General features: G+C 42.0%; 1 protein-coding gene across 1 annotated transcript in view; it reads left to right on the top strand.

The window, feature by feature from the left end:
- The window catches only part of DHX8 (DEAH-box helicase 8), a 29,298-nt gene that overhangs the window by 6,655 nt on the left and 5,785 nt on the right, over window positions 1–16,858 (top strand). Inside the window, exons 6-18 of the mRNA XM_030849023.2 lie at window positions 368–709; window positions 1,089–1,233; window positions 1,322–1,525; window positions 2,217–2,304; window positions 4,125–4,222; window positions 5,184–5,331; window positions 6,363–6,544; window positions 7,722–7,916; window positions 8,222–8,407; window positions 8,533–8,743; window positions 9,288–9,469; window positions 11,701–11,841; window positions 14,659–14,814. Of these exons, the coding sequence (XP_030704883.2) occupies window positions 368–709; window positions 1,089–1,233; window positions 1,322–1,525; window positions 2,217–2,304; window positions 4,125–4,222; window positions 5,184–5,331; window positions 6,363–6,544; window positions 7,722–7,916; window positions 8,222–8,407; window positions 8,533–8,743; window positions 9,288–9,469; window positions 11,701–11,841; window positions 14,659–14,814 (2,278 nt within the window). The remainder of the gene's footprint in view (window positions 1–367; window positions 710–1,088; window positions 1,234–1,321; window positions 1,526–2,216; window positions 2,305–4,124; window positions 4,223–5,183; window positions 5,332–6,362; window positions 6,545–7,721; window positions 7,917–8,221; window positions 8,408–8,532; window positions 8,744–9,287; window positions 9,470–11,700; window positions 11,842–14,658; window positions 14,815–16,858) is intronic.

Below are 16,858 nucleotides of genomic sequence, written 5' to 3'. Positions count from 1 at the left end.
CCTTTGGAAGTTTAGGATATGGTGATAGTTGAATTCTGGACCAGCCAAGCAAAATTTTGGGCAAGTTTACAGAATCTAGACTGGCCACGTACCATACTGTTGCATCTATTTTCATTGCTCCCTGTCGAGAATGTTTATGCAGCAAATGCTGAGGTGTTCAGAAGATAGAAATCCAGGTTGAAAGAGGATGAATATGTTTGTGGCCTCCTTTATTGGCCTGCAGGGATGTCATAGTTATTGAAACTCTGGTTCAGTTCAGCATTTAGTGGGTACCTGCCATGTACATGGCACTGTGCTGGGTGCTTGGGAAGGCAAAGATGGAATTGGGCTGGTTTCTTTTTCAGATAGGTATTTGTTGATTTGTTAGGGACAAGACAAAGAAGAAGAAGCGGAGCCGAGAGCGAGACCGCGAGCGAGACCGAGACCGCAATAGAGACCATAAGCGGAGACACCGGTCCCGCTCTCGATCACGTTCCCGGACCCGGGAGAGGAATAAGGGGAAGTCTAGATATCGGTCCAGGAGCAGAAGTCAGAGTCCCCCCAGAGACCGGAAAGACCGAGACAAGTATGGGGAGAGGAATCTGGACAGATGGCGGGATAAGCACGTGGACCGCCCTCCCCCAGAAGAGCCCGCCATCGGGGACGTTTACAACGGCAAAGTTACCAGCATCATGCAGTTTGGATGCTTTGTGCAGCTGGAGGGGCTAAGGTAATGGCTGGTACTCTGCTTTCACACCACTGAAGGACAGAATTTCTTTTATCACGGGATTTTCACATTCTAAAAAATTACTGTATCAGATTGTTAGAAGTTGACTTTTTATTTGAAATGTCATAGAGCCATTTATTCCTTCCTCTGCCTTTGGGAGGTCTGCCCTTTTGCTGGTTGAGACAGATGAGAATTTGTTGCCCCCTGGCCCCCAACTTTTTCTCTGGGAGGGTGGTAATCCTATTTTATTGTTTGGCCACCTTCTTGGAACTTTCCTCTTGAGTTTAAGACCATTTCCCTTTGTTCATTTCCAACAAGCGTGGAAATCGGTTGGGGAAAAAGTATTTTAGGCATGTTCCAGACGTGTGTGACTCTCCCTCAGGAAGCGGTGGGAAGGCCTGGTGCACATCTCTGAGCTCCGCCGGGAAGGCCGTGTGGCCAATGTGGCTGATGTGGTGAGCAAAGGCCAGAGGGTCAAGGTCAAAGTGCTGTCCTTCACTGGGACCAAGACCAGCTTGAGCATGAAGGTAGGTGAGATATCCAGCCGGTTTCCACAACTGATGGCCAGGGAAACATGACGGCAGGTAGGCTATGTCCCTTGTTTTTGTGCCTTAGGATGTGGATCAAGAGACTGGAGAAGATCTAAACCCAAATCGACGACGGAATCTTGTTGGGGAGACCAACGAGGAGACCTCTATGAGGAATCCGGATAGACCCACCCACCTCTCCCTCGTCAGTGCCCCTGAAGTAGAGGACGACTCGCTGGAGCGCAAGCGCCTTACCCGCATTTCTGACCCGGAGAAGTGGGAGATCAAGCAGGTTGGGGCCATTTGCTCTTATGGCCACGTAGTCATTCAGCAGGTAGCATGGTGTTTAGGAGTGTGGGCCCTGGAGCATGATGGCTTGGGTGACTTTAGGCCACTTGCTAGCTTGTGGTCCTGAGCCAGGTTACACTACCTTTTTGTGCCTCCACGCCCCCATCTGTAAAACAGGGCCAGTGGTGACATTGTGGGGATTAAACGAGTTAGTAGAAGTGAAGCTCTTAGGTTAGTGCCTTCCTGTGTTATGTGTTATATAAATGTTCATTCTTGTTTTCATCATTAGTCAGTAAACATAAAAGCGCTGTTGGCCAGGCCACTGTGCAGATGCTAGGGCTATGAGGACCTATCGTGGTTCCTACCCTTGAGGATCTCTCCTCCAGGGGAGGAGATAGATTGAAACAAATAACTGCGAAGACTTACATATTACATAATAAGGGGTGTGCAGAATGCTGTGGAGTCAAGGGAGGGAGCAGATAACACCCTGGGGATGAGACCGTTGAGCTGTGCTTTTGGGGGCATGTTGTCGTGCCCCCCTAGGGATGGGATATATGGTGTTCAAGGCCCTGCAGTCCTGGATCAGCAGAGGAAAAAACCTTGGTTTCCTACATGAAATCTCTGTATTAACTCTCCTACCAAAGAAGAGTTTTGATCTAGCAGGTGACAAATGCTTCCTTTTATCCTTTGGCTAGATGATTGCTGCCAATGTCCTTTCCAAAGAAGAGTTTCCAGACTTTGATGAAGAGACTGGCATTCTCCCTAAAGTGGATGATGAAGAAGGTAACCAGCCACTTAGATGGAGCAGGATGATGGGTTGGGAGGACAGTTGGCAAGTTGAGCCGTGGATAGGGTTTATTTGTAGTTTAACCCAGTGCTTAAACTCATTTGTTCCTTGGGTCTCACCACTAATCTCTCAAAGGAAAAGGGTCTCCTTACGATGGAAGCAAAAAACTTCATTTTTCTGATAAATGTGTATATATTGTTACATTTGTTGCTTATAATCAGTTTTTAGGATATAAAAAGTCATAATTGTATTTTGCGGAGTGAATTTGATCTCACATTTTTAGTAATTGTTCTGTAAACCCTGGATCTGCCTAGATTACCTCTGAGTTGCCCTGGAATAATTTTTGACTTAGCCCATAGGCAATTTTTTAAAATGATGAAATAAATTCCTTAATAAAGTGTGTATAGTTTATATAACAATAACAAATGAACATCTGCGTATATAGTTATATAGTTTATATAACAATAACAAATGATCACCTGTGTACCTACCACCCAGTTAAGTAGAACTTTACCTACCAATACCTTTGAAACCCATACATGCCACTCTCTGATTAGATCTTCCTCCTTCCTCCTTTGGGCAACCACCATTCTAAATTTTGCGTTAATTATTTCCTATTTTCCTTTAGTAGATAGTTTTACTATCTACTATATATCTATCCCTGAACATTGTATTGTTCAGTTTGTCTGTTTTTGAACTTCTTTTTTTTTTTTTTTGAGTCACCATCATTCTTTCCATATTTATCTATGTTGATTTTTTTAAATTTATTTATTTATTTTTGGCTGTGTTGGGTCTTTGTTGCTGCGCACGGGCTTTCTCTAGTTGTGGCAAGTGGGGGCTACTCTTCGTTGCAGTGCGCAGGCTTCTCATTGTGGTGGCTTCTCTTGTTGTGGAGCATGGGCTCTAGGCGTGTGGGCTTCAGTAGTTGTGGCATGCGGGCTCAGTAGTTGTGACTCACGGGTTCTAGAGCACAGGCTCAGTAGTTGTGGCACACAGACTTAGTTGCTCCGTGGCATGTGGGATCTTCCTGGACCAGGGCTTGAACCTGTGTCCCCTGCATTGACTGGCGGATTCTTAACCACTGTGCCACCAGGGAAGTCCCTCTATGTTGATTTTTATAGTTATTTTTCACTCGTTTTCATTGCTGTAGAGTTTTTCTGTATATAAATTTACCATTATTTACTCATTTTACTTTTTGATGGGCATATAAGCTGTCTTCTCGGTTTTTTTGTTTACCTTTATGAATAGTTCTATTATGAAGTTCCTGTGTTTGTCTCTTAATTCACATATGCAAGACCGTCTCTTTTTCCTAAACATGTAGGAGGAGAATTTCTGGGTGGTAGGAAATGTGTGTATTCAACTTTACCAGGGAGTCCACATTGTTTTCTAAAGTTTTTGTACCAAGTTACACTTCTACCATAAGTGTAAGTGAGTCTCTGTTACTCCACATCCTTGTCAGCATTTGGTATTGTCCATTTGTCCAACTAAAATTTTTCTCCCTAATCTATTGTGGGTTAGGAGTTATTCCATATGAAGTTGGATGGCAAATGCCTTAGTGCCATTTAGAGTGTCAGACAGCATTTTTCCACAGGCTTCACTTCTTTTGAAGAAAGCTCTGATCAGGTCTTGGGCTGGGGCACAGATGCCCTAGAAATGGCTGGTGGAGGGGGAAGCAGACACCTGCATTACAGTTTTGACCTTGGGAGCTATCTTTGATAAAGATTGCTGATGCTTGTGGAAATGTATTGTTTTGGTGAAAACGATCAGTCATTTCTCTCTTTTTTTTTGGCTGATTCTTCTTTTGGGGGACTTTTAGATGAGGACCTTGAGATTGAACTGGTTGAGGAAGAGCCTCCATTCCTGAGAGGGCACACCAAGCAAAGCATGGACATGAGCCCCATCAAAATTGTCAAGGTGAGAAACACTGAGACTCTAACCTGGACGTGTCAAGTGAACTTCTTTTCCTAAAGTGGCAATTCAGTTTTTCAGAGCAGGTTACTAGATCTGAGTAAGCAGAATTCAGGCCTCGGGAGGTAGTAGTGACTGTTGGTCGGGGTCCAGAATATTTTTGTTTTAGAGGAAGATTGACTTGGCTTTGTTGTTTTTGCCTTTTAAATTCTTATACTCTCATTTTAGTGTGTTTTGGGAGGAAGCAGAGGTAAATATGAGTGCTGGATCTACCATCACTGCCTTTGCCCAGGCTTTAGGGCTTGAGTCATTACCTTGCAGATTCAAGGGCAATTTTGAAGGGTTCACTTGAGCAATTGGGCCCCCCAGTAGAAAGCTTGTGACATGCAGTGTGAGGAGAAGAATTCACTGAATAATTATGATAAAATTTTAGGTTTGGAAAAGGGTATCTTAAAGATCTCCCAGCCCAGCTGATGCTTGTAATCCGCCCATGTATCCTTCTTCAGTGTTCCTCCCACGTGGTCTTCTCATGTCTGCTTGAAAATGTTGGTGAATTCACCAGCCCTTGAGGAGACCCATTCCATCCCCAGATGGATCTGATCAATAGTTCTTCTTTAGGTAGACCTGAATATGTTTTATTGAGGCATCTCACTGGTCTCAATTTTAGTTCTCAGGACCATACAGAAGAATTCTTATCCATTTCTTACATGTCCATTCTCTTGGGGTTCCCATCTTCAAGCCCCAAATCCCTAATTTCTTCAGTGATTTATCATTGTCCTTGTTCATTTTCTCTGAATATAGTACAGTTTATCCATTTCTTTCATGCAATCTGGTGTGTTAATATGAACTTTCTTCTGGGTGGACCTCTTTTTAGATTTGAGTGGCTTAACATCTGAATTTTATTTCCTAGATATTTAATGCATGCTGAGATCCCATTCTGATGTTGCTTTGTCCTCTGTTGCACTAGAACCCGGATGGTTCCCTCTCCCAAGCAGCAATGATGCAGAGTGCCCTCGCCAAAGAAAGGCGGGAACTCAAACAGGCCCAGCGGGAAGCGGAGATGGATTCTATTCCCATGGGACTCAACAAACATTGGGTTGATCCTCTGCCTGATGGTAGGACTCTGGGAGGGGACTATGGACTTTTCAAAAAAAAAAAAATCTGAACTTTCACATACACAGGGAGAAGGCACTGCCAGTACATAACTAAAGATTTAGCCTTGGCTTTGGTGATTTAGTTTTTCCCTTCAGTTAGAGCACGTTTTTGGTTTGTTTTTTAAATGTTTTCGTAACCGTGGTCAAATCATTAGACTGGCTGTTTTCTTCTGAGTAACTTAAAAACTTTTATTCCAAAGATAATACAGCTTTGAAACTTCTCTTTTCATATAAATCTTTGTGTAGTAAATATTAACTGACTGCTGGATACAGTCATAACAAATACTTACTGTTTGTGTTAGGTACCTGGGTATACAACTGTGAAGGAAGCAGACAGGATCCCTGCTCTCTGAGGCTCACATTTTAGTGGGGAAAATGGATATTAACCAAATACTACCAAATTACTGACCAAATCACGATGAGTGCTACATAGATAAGAAGTACAGGTAGTATAGTTGGCTGTGGTGGGTCATTTCCCTGGGAAGGTGGAGACCCGAAGGATAAATAGGACTTAGTCTGTCAAAGGGGCTGGCGTGGGGATTGGGGAATATGTTCCAGGCTGAGGAATAGCCTGTGCTGAGGCTGTGATGTGGGAAAGAACTGTGTAGCTGGAATAGAGAGAATGATGGGCAGAGAGGTGGGGGGTGAGTTGTGGCTGCCAGGAATTTGGAGATGGCATTAGGAATTAGGGCTCAATCCTAAAGTTCACGGGGAAATGGTGCAAAGTTCTACGCAGGGAAGTGGCAAGATCAGAGTTGCATTTCCAAAGGATTATTGAGGGTGCCCTACAAAATGGATTGGATGGGGCAAGAGTAGACACATGTGGTGAATTAGGAGGCTTTTATAATAGTTCAGAGGAGAGAGATGGTGGCTTCAAGACAGAGATAGCAGAGAGGAGGGATGTACTGGAGAAATGTGATTTGTCGAGTGTGGGGGGAGAGGGCAGCGAGGTAGCATGAGGATGATACTAAGTCGCCTGTTTTCCTTTGCAGCGGAAGGCAGGCAGATTGCTGCCAACATGAGGGGTATTGGGATGATGCCCAATGACATTCCCGAGTGGAAGAAGCATGCCTTTGGGGGCAACAAAGCTTCTTATGGAAAAAAGACCCAGATGTCAATCATTGAACAGAGAGAGAGCCTGCCCATCTACAAACTGAAGGAGCAGCTGGTCCAGGTGAGAAGCCCTTTATGATGTGTTGGTGGGGAAGTCAGGGTGTTTTCTAAAAAGAGGATGACATGTTTTAATTGAAATTAGCACATTTGAAGTGGCTTTTCCGAAGGTGATAGGAAAAAAGCATTTCCAAGTACTTAAAAAATATGTATATGTTAGTCTACACATTTTTTTTTTTCCTATGAGGAAATAAATCTGTTTGAACTAGGGATCCCTAGAGCAAGTGGACAGAGTATTGTGTTGCACAGACAAATAGCTCTGGACAATAAGCATAATCGGGATGCTTGACTTGACATTGAGGCAAATCTTTGCTTGAGATACTTATTTCCATTTTCTGGAGCTCTGATTTAAGACCACTAAACCTTCCTGAGGCAACTGAGTTCACTAGTTTCCAGGGAATCCTTTCAATGACATCTTATACATATACAATGAAGTACAAATATATACGAAAACACAGATATTATATGTTTTATATGAGCTGTATGTGTTTCTAAATGACAGCGTATTATATGTACTGCTCTGTGTTTAGCTTTTTCTCCTTAGTGATATAGCTCAGCATTGTTCCCTTTTTTTTTAAGGTGCTTTGTTATGTGGATGTGCTCTGGCTTATTTAACTAGTCCTGTGTTAATAGACATGTATAGGTTGATGGATGTCCTTTGCTGTTATAAACAGTGTAGAAATCAGGTGACTTTAGGGGGTAAAGTGACTTTATAGATTTGGGAATGGCAGTAGAAAGGAACATTGTATTTAACTTTTTTATTTACTACTGAATTCTTTAACCATGTTTGTGTAACACTTAAAAAATACATGTACGTATATAAAATATTAGGTCTATCTGGATAGTTATGCTTTTAGCATCATCTTTGTGTTTTTATGAACTTAAGGAAACCAATAAATTTAAAAAAATTTGAGTCAGTTAAAAAGAGAATTCTCATAAAGTTTAAAGTTTTTAATTTGTCATACATGCGATTAAAATAAGAAAGAGCATTGCTCATAGAAAATCACTGTTAGCATTTGTTTCTATGCGTCATTAAAAATAATTTAAGCTCCGATTGTCATCTTCCGTGTGTATACTACTGTTTCCCCTTCTTATCCTTTAGTGTTAGAGCATAATCAGTTGCTTTACTCCAAAATGTGCGGCAGATTTTAATGACCGTGTTTATGTTTGGCTGTCTTCAGGCTGTCCATGACAATCAGATTCTGATTGTCATCGGAGAGACAGGGTCTGGGAAGACAACGCAGATCACCCAGTACCTGGCAGAGGCGGGCTACACTTCCAGGGGCAAGATTGGGTGTACGCAGCCCAGAAGAGTTGCGGCCATGTCAGTGGCCAAAAGAGTGTCAGAGGAGTTTGGTTGTTGCTTAGGCCAAGAGGTAAGTGGTTGGCGAAGCTATGCTGAAAATGCCTGAAGAAAGTGTAAAGGCCCAGATCTCTGTCTCTAAGATGGGAGCAATTCTACCTTTTTCAGGTTTCTCCTGAGAGAGAGGGTTCTCATGGTCATCACTGATCTGTTCAGGATCAAGTCCAAGGCAGATTTTACTTTGAGGGAATCATTGTACATCTTGGTCAAATTCTGTCTGTTAAGATTATGGGTAATAGCCTGGGCTAAAATCTTGCCTGGAGATTGCAAAAAGGAGAGGTTTGTGTCTTAAGGTTTTCAGCTTCTGTTCTGCTTTAGGTGGGCTACACCATTCGATTTGAGGACTGCACCAGCCCCGAAACAGTTATCAAGTACATGACGGACGGGATGTTGCTCCGAGAGTGCCTGATTGACCCCGACCTCACTCAGTATGCAATCATCATGTTGGACGAGGCTCATGAGAGAACAATTCACACTGATGTGCTCTTTGGATTGTTGAAAAAGGTAACTGGGTGCTCTTTGGTAACCTTTATTCTACCTGTTGGGAACTGAATTCTGGGAATTGGATTTGAGTGCCTGTGCCTCTTCGGGCAATCCTTTTTCGTCAGCTACGTTGCATTTCCCTTTAGACGGTTCAGAAGCGGCAGGACATGAAGCTGATTGTCACCTCAGCCACCTTGGATGCGGTGAAGTTTTCTCAGTACTTCTATGAGGCTCCCATCTTCACCATCCCAGGTCGAACATACCCAGTAGAAATATTGTATACAAAGGAACCTGAAACTGATTATCTGGATGCCAGCTTGATCACTGTCATGCAGATCCACTTAACAGAGCCACCAGGTAGGGGGAAAGAGCATTTTTTCCTCTTAGACCAAGTCCTAATGTAGGTATTTTTGCTCACCTTTAGAAAATGCCTTTTAGGGACTTCCCTGGCAGTCCAGTGGTTAGGACTCCACGCTTCCACTGCCGGGGGCCCGGGTTCAATCCTTAGTCGGGGAACTCAGATCCTGGAAGCCTCGTGATACGGCCAAAACAAACAAAAAAACCAAAAAAACCATCCTGTAGTTTAGACGTTTAAAAAAATGCCTTTTAAGTATTGGTCTGTCTATAAGTCTCAGGCTTACATGTTTGAAATGGTGGTGATGAAAATATAAATAATGGCGTGTAGGGTTTAAATGCATCTATTTAAATATAGACACAAATTTTAAAAAATTAAAAAAACCAAAAACAAACAAATGAATAAACATGGATAGATGAAAACCTCTTGATTTGTTAGAGGTCAGAATATGAGTGTGTTTTCCATCGTTTGGAGTTTGGTGAATGTCACTGTGGCCTTTGTATAGGGCACACACACAGAAAGTCAATGCTTCTGTTCTCCTCTTAGGTGATATCCTGGTCTTCCTGACTGGTCAGGAAGAGATCGATACTGCTTGTGAGATCCTGTATGAAAGAATGAAATCCCTGGGACCCGATGTTCCAGAGTTGATTATCCTTCCAGTGTACTCTGCTCTTCCCAGTGAGATGCAGACCCGAATCTTCGACCCAGCTCCACCTGGCAGCAGAAAGGTAACACAGGCTCTTGTGCTCTGAAACCATGTGCTGTATGCAGCTGGCCCTAACGGGCATTGCTTAAGGTGTATGTGAGTCTTGTTTATTATGTTTTAGAAAGTGGTCCAACCAGTTTGTTAAGGAATGAGGGTCTTGTATGTGATCTTGCTCTTCTTCCTCTCTTTTCCTTCATTCGACAGATATTTTTTTGAGCATCTACCAGGCTTTGGGGTAGACACCAGGGCTGCAGTCTGAGGACAGGCTTCTATCTGCTGTGGGACATCCACCGGTAGACAGGCCTTTAACATATAGTGTGAACGTGCTGCTGGTGTGCTGGATGCCCAGTGGGGGAGCACCCAACCCAGTGTTCTTACAGGAAGTGAGGATCTAAGCTAGTCCTGAAGAACACGTGGATGTTCATCTAGACAAGAAGGGCAGGAGAACATGCATTCTGAGTAGACAGAACAGGCTGTGATAGCCGAGGGGTGAGAGAGTGTGGCCATTTCAGGGAGCTGTGTAGTTCCAGCAGCTGGAATTGACTGTGAGTGTGTGTATTGAGGCAGTGGGAAAGGGGACAGATGGATTTTAAAATAACAGTTTTACTGAGATATAATTTACATACCATACAATTGTCCCTTTAAAGCATACAATTCAGTACACTTTAGTATGGTCACAGAATTTTTTTAGTATATTCACAGGATTGTGCAGCCATTAATTACCATTATTAATCATTAATCAATCACCATTTATCACTACTGTTAATTTTTAGAACAATTTCATCACCCCTCAAAGAAACCCTGCACGCTTTAACAATCATCCCCCATCCACCCTCTGCTCAGCCCCTGGGAACCACTCATCCACTTTCTGTCTCTGGATTCTCCTATTCTGGACATTTCATCATTTCATATAAATGGAATGACATAATGTGTGGTCCTTGCGGACTAGCTTCTTTTACTTGTAGCATGTATAAACACTTCATTTCTTTTTATTGCTGAATAATACTCTGTTGTAGAACAGAGTGTACCACATTTTGTTTATTCATTCATCAGTTGATGGACATTTGGATTGTTTCCACATTTTAGCTATTATGAATAATGCTGGTATGAACATTTGTTTACAAGTTTTAGTGTGGACATGTGTTTTCATTTCTCTTGAGTATATACCTAGGAATGGAAGACAGATGGATTTTCTTTTTTAATTGAAATGTAGTTCATGTACAACATTATGTTAGTTTCAGGGGCACTACAAAGTGATTTGACATTTGCATATATTATGAAATGACCACCACAATGAATCTAGTAACCATCTGGAGGATAGAAGGATTTGAATAACATTAAAGAGTTAGAATGGTCAAGACATAGTGGATGCCTGGAGGTTTAGGGAAGGGCAGAGGGGAGAAGTCAGGAATGACTACCAGTTTCTGGCTTGGGCAGCTGGATGGAAGATGGTGCTGAGGAGGGAAACGAGGAGGAGCAGGTTTGGTGGGAAGACAGTGATTCCTCCTCTGTTCTGTTCCTGGTGATGACACTTCTCTCCGGGAGGGCTTCTGCAGCTCTCTGGCAGGTAGAAGCGTTTCAGGGCCGGTAAGATGCTGGCATGGGGTGAGATGTTTCGGTGCCTCCTAACAATGATTTTTCTGAGCATTTGTGTTTTATTATCTGAACCTCTGGGTGGAAGAACAGTGGCAGTGCCAAGCTGAGACCAATAATGTTCTAGATCACATATACTGCTGCATACACACAAACTGTGAAATTCCTCTGCCGCCTTATAGTTCATTTCATGATCAGAAAAAAAATCTCCCTCTTGTTCCACATACACAAACAGCCCATTTTGTAGTCCAGATGTCCCCGTGGGGGACGAAAAATCTCATTTTGCACTGGCACATGTGATGCCAGGAAATCTCTGCCTTCCCAGCGTGCTAGAAAATTAAAATTGTAGTAATCAACATTGGATCTAGAAAATGAGATATGTAACCATTTGCACCAAATGAAATTGGCTTTGATTGGCCACTGCTTTTTCCTACTCCACTTCTCTCAGGTGCCGCTCCCTCCCCAACCTAACCCTTAAGAGGAAGGCACCTCCCCTTCTGCCCATTTGAGGCCAAACTGAGGTTAAGTGCTCTCTAATCATCTAGAGAGAGGGAGGGCCACACAATCCCTTTGGGAAGGTGTCTGAGTTCAGAAGTCTCCTCTCACACCTCTGGGCTGAGCCTGGGCGGCTCAATCCAGCTGTGTCCTTCTTGCCTGCAGGTCGTGATTGCCACCAACATTGCGGAGACATCACTGACTATTGACGGCATTTACTATGTGGTGGACCCTGGATTCGTGAAGCAGAAAGTTTACAATTCTAAGACTGGGATCGACCAGCTCGTGGTAACTCCTATTTCTCAGGTATGGCAGCTTTTCTGAAAATCCTGGTTAGGGCTTTTCTGAAATTTTTTATGGTTTTGTATTTTGAATTTTATGGTTTTAAGATGCTGGCTGCTTTCTTGAGATAAGGGAGATTTTGTGTTGTTTGCTTTTAATCTCCAGAATTGTGTGTCAACATTAAAAAGCCCCATAAAACTGGAACTTAAAAAAAAAAAAGAAATTGAATCCTAGCACCCTAGATGATCTAATATAAGTGGTAAGAACATATATTTTAAAGTATTGCACTTAGCCACAGATATCTGAGATAGTAATAATTCATGAGATGATAATATGTTTCTTTGGTAATTATGGAATAATCTCCTACCTAAATTATATTTAAAAACGAATAGCCTGATCATCCCTTTTGAAGGCAGTTTGGCCACAATGTATCCGAAATGTAAAAGCTCATTTCTTTAACCTAACAGTTCCGCTTCTAGAAGTATATCTGAAAGTTAGAAATGATTGAACACATATCCAAAGGTAATGGAAAAGGATGTTCACTGGAGCATTGTTTATATTGGAGGGAACCTGGAAAAATTCTAAATGAGCTCCAAAAGGGAAGTAGTTTAATAAAATGTGGTAAATTCATTCCATAGAATGTTATGTGACATTAACAAGGTGGTGTGTATCTATATTTAATGGCATAAGCATAACTCTGATATAGCGTTTGAAAAAAGTGAGCTACAAAATAACATGAGTAGTATAATCCAGTTTTTGTTTAAAAATGTGTGTGCTTGTGCACAGTGTGTGTAAACGTGCCTGCGACCGAGAGCATGTTGGCGAAATGTTAGCCAGCATTATTTCTTGGTGGTGCTGCTGGTTACTGTGCTGATGGGTAAAGCACGTTTTCTTCCCTGTACTCTTATATATTGTCCTTTTTAAAAAAAATTTTTTTATAGGGGTATAGTTGTTTTACAATGTTGTGTTAGTTTCTACTGTACAGCAAAGTGAAGAAGAGTTCCCTGTGCTATACAGCAGGTTCTTATTAGTTATCTATTTTATATATATTATCTTAATATTCTGTAAGAGGTATGTATTACTTTCATAATTTATAATACCATAAGGCTGTTTTCATTTTGAAACTTTAGTAATAATAGCTAAGACTTGCAGGGTACTTCCTAAGTGCCAGGCACTGTCCCAGCTACTTTCACATGCATGAACTCATTGTATTCTCAGTTGATCCTTTGTTGTAGATGTTATTATTATCCTCATTTCACAAATGAGACTGACAACCAGAGGGGTTATGTGACTTGCCTGTTACACAGCTGGTGGAGCCAGGATTTAAACCAGGGCAGTCTGGCCCCAGCATGTGTACTCTGTACAGTTCTCCTGGGGGTGATACGTGCAACTCGCAGTGATGGAGAAATTATTTATTATTATCTGCTCTCCCTGATTTGGAGAGACACCTGTAGAATGCTGTGGAGTCTGCCACGGTGTGTGATTGCTGCCTGCCTTTGAGTGGGTAGTGACCTTGCATATTCCATCCTTTGGTTTGGAGCTGGCATAGGAATTTCTAAATCCTGATACTATTTATAAGACAGATGGTTTTGTCAGAAAACAGCCCTCTTCAGATTGCTATTCACTGTTTCCTAGCAACCTAGGGCTAACCTACATTTTTTTTTAATTTCAAAAATTAGCGCCCTTCTCCCAGGGCGAGATTACATTACATTATTTTGGAAGTTACCCATAGTCCTACTACCACCAATCACTGTCATCATTTTGATGTTTTTCTTGCCCATCTTTTTTCATGTTTGTTTCAGGTTGCAATTCTAGTAGTGTAGTAAGTGTGCGGTTTTTAATTAAGTATTTAATTTTCCTGAATATTAAGGTGATATATGTTCATTGTTGGATATTTGATAAAGAAAATAGAACTCATCAACAAGCCTACCATTAGAATTAGCCACAGTTAACATTTTAAGGTATTTTTTCCCTAGTTTTTTACTTCTGGTAGTTTGTGTATTTGCATTAAGATTAAAAAATAAATAAAATTAGTATTACATTGTTTGGCAACTTGCTTTTTCACCTCTGTGAGTGAACATTTCCTCCTGTCATTGAGCATCTCAAACCGAATTTTTAAAACAGCTGCAGACTCATTCACTGGTATGATTAACATTATATTTATTCAGTTCACTTACATTTGGTCATCACTGTGGAGGGTGGGTTTTGTCATTTTGTTTTATGCTTTCTCATTTATGATGTGCCACACTATTTTGTGTTTTTTTTAATATTTTTTATTTTATTTTATTTTTTGCCTGTGTTGGGTCTTCATTGCTGCGCGAGGGCTTTCTCTAGTTGCAGCGAGCGGGGGCTACTCTTCGTTGTGGTGCGTGTGCTTCTCATTGCGGTGGCTTCTCTTGTTGCAGAGCACAGGCTCTAGGCGCATGGGCTCAGTAGTTGTGGCGCTCGGGCTTAGTTGCTCCGCGGCATGTGGGATCTTCCCAGACCAGGGATCGAACCCGTGTCCCCTGCATTGGCAGGTGGATTCTTAACCACTGCGCCACCAAGGAAGCCCCTGCCACACTATTTTGAAGGTATATTTCTGTGATCTTTACCATATTTCTTCTATTCACTTGCTTGTATTTGGCCTCACTTGAACAAAGTTTCCTGAAATGCTGAGTGTTGGAGAGGGGATGATAAGAGCGTTGGTAGGTAGTCTTGGAAATGACCCTAAAGGAAGTGAAATAAACCCCATTTTAGGTTTTGCCTGTTGCTGAGTGCCCCTCTTTTAACAGATTTCCTGGGTAAAGCTGTTAAGCAATGTTTAACAGATATGTTACTTTTATATGCCCACTCCTCTAGGCTCAGGCAAAGCAACGCGCTGGCAGAGCTGGGAGAACAGGCCCAGGAAAGTGTTACAGGCTGTACACAGAACGTGCCTACCGAGATGAAATGCTGACCACCAACGTGCCGGAAATCCAGAGAACCAACTTAGCAAGCACAGTGCTCTCACTCAAGGTAGAAATCACTGTCTTGTTAGAATGCTTTGGTAGAACAGTCCAATCCTATGGCCTTAGTAAATGAATCTCAGTTTTATGAACCTTGTTAAATACTTCAGTAACCTCATGGAACCAGTTCCTTTGAGTGGAATGCAAACGGCTGTGATAACAGCCTCTCTGCTGCGGGGCTGGGGCTAAATTGGCATGTGTGCTGTGACATTTTTTCTTGCCATCGTAACCAGCAGGGTATTTGGTTATAAAAGGTTTTAGCTGGGAGCATTTTCAAACAGGATATTAGGAAAAATCGAATCAGTGCCAAACTGTGGACAAACTCACTTCCCTCAACCCTTTAACTTTCAGATCCAATTCTGTTCTTTTAGAACAGAAGCAAAACCCCCAATCCAAAAAGGGGAACTGTTAGTACAGATTTCAGCCTGGCCCCCTGGGGACTCGGTTTTCATTCTGAATCATTGCTCTTCCTCTCTCAGTCCCCTGTGAGGACCTTCCTTGTCTTTTGGCAGGGGGAGCTGCATGAGTAATTTCCTAGATGATGGGACCCCCGCCCCCCACCCCCCGACACTGATGCTGCGCTGGAGCCCTAGCACTTCGCTGATGCAGAGTGCTCTGTTGTCATTTATTATTCATTCCCTGTAAGAGAGGCTAAAACAGAGCTTCAGAAAAAAAAACCTGCTCCAGTCTCTGGAGTGAGAACAGAGAGGCATCTGTGGCTCAAACTTCTGCTCCGAGCTGTGTGTCCTTGGCAAATTTATCTGCTCGGCCTTCTGCCCTCTATTCTCTCAAAAGCGGGGGCTGTTAATAGTCTCTCCTGCGAACATAAAGGAGATAATGCAGGTAAGGGCACTGGGCACAGTGCTTACTGATTGCTAACATAATTCCTTGTAGTTCTTATACAGTAAGAATTTATTGAACACCCGCTGTGTTTATGGTCACCATCACTTTATGGGAAAGAAGCAGAAAGCTTAGGTCCTGCCACATCTCCCTTTATACACACTTGGATAGGGCATCATTCACTTGTCTCTCTTAGTCATCAAATTTGGTAACAAATGTATCGAATACACACTCTGTGCCAGGCAGATTGCCGGTGGTTTTGTGTCCACGTGTCTCACCATTGTGAACTCTGAGAGCAGGGACCATGTCTTAGTCACCTTTATATCCCTGCCACCTAACATGGTACAAGGCACTTCCTAGGTGCACAGGAGAAATTATGTATGCAAGAGACAGGGCAAGCTAGTTGTTGTCTTTTTTTTTTAAATTATGATAAAATACACAATACGTTATCACTGTAATCTTTTTAAAATGTCCAGTTCAGTGGCATTGAGTACATTCACAGTGTTGTGCAGCCACACAGCCATCACCACTGTCCATTTCCAGAACTTTTTGATCATCCCACATCGAAACTCTGTACCCATTTAACTAAACTATCCCTTTTCCCCTCCCTTCTGCCCCTGGTAACCATTATTCTACTGTCTGTGTCCATGAATCTGCCTATTCTAGGTACCTCAGATAAATGGAATCATAAAATATTCGTCCTTTTGATCTGGCTTATTTTACTTAGTATGATGTTTTCAAGGTTCATCATGTTGTAGCATGTGTTAAAATTTCATTTTTAAAGGTGAATAATATTCCATTGTATGTATATACGGTGTTTTGTTTATCCATTCATCTATTGATGGACATTTGGCTGGTTTCTACCTTTTAGCTATTGTGAATAATGCTGCTGTGAACTTAACGTACAAGTATTTGTCTGAGTCCCTGCTTTCAGTTCTTTTGGGTATATATCTAGAAGTGGAGTTCCTGGATCATTTTGTAATTCTCTGTTTAAGTTATTGGTGAATCACCAAATTGTTTTCCTCAGCAGCTGCACCATTTTACATTCCCACCAGCAACATATGAGGATTCCTATTTCTCCATATCTTGCCAACACTTGTTATTTTCTTTCTTTTTTTTTTTCTTTCTTAAATTATAGCTATAGCCATCTTAGTGGGTATGAAGTGGTATCTCATTGTGGTTTTGATTTGCATTTCCCTAATTACTAGTTATAT

This window comes from Globicephala melas, chromosome 20, assembly GCF_963455315.2.
Source record: "Globicephala melas chromosome 20, mGloMel1.2, whole genome shotgun sequence".
Lineage (NCBI taxonomy): Eukaryota > Metazoa > Chordata > Mammalia > Artiodactyla > Delphinidae > Globicephala > Globicephala melas.
Note: the sequence above shows the minus strand (reverse complement) of the source record. Positions and strands in the feature narration are given on the sequence as shown.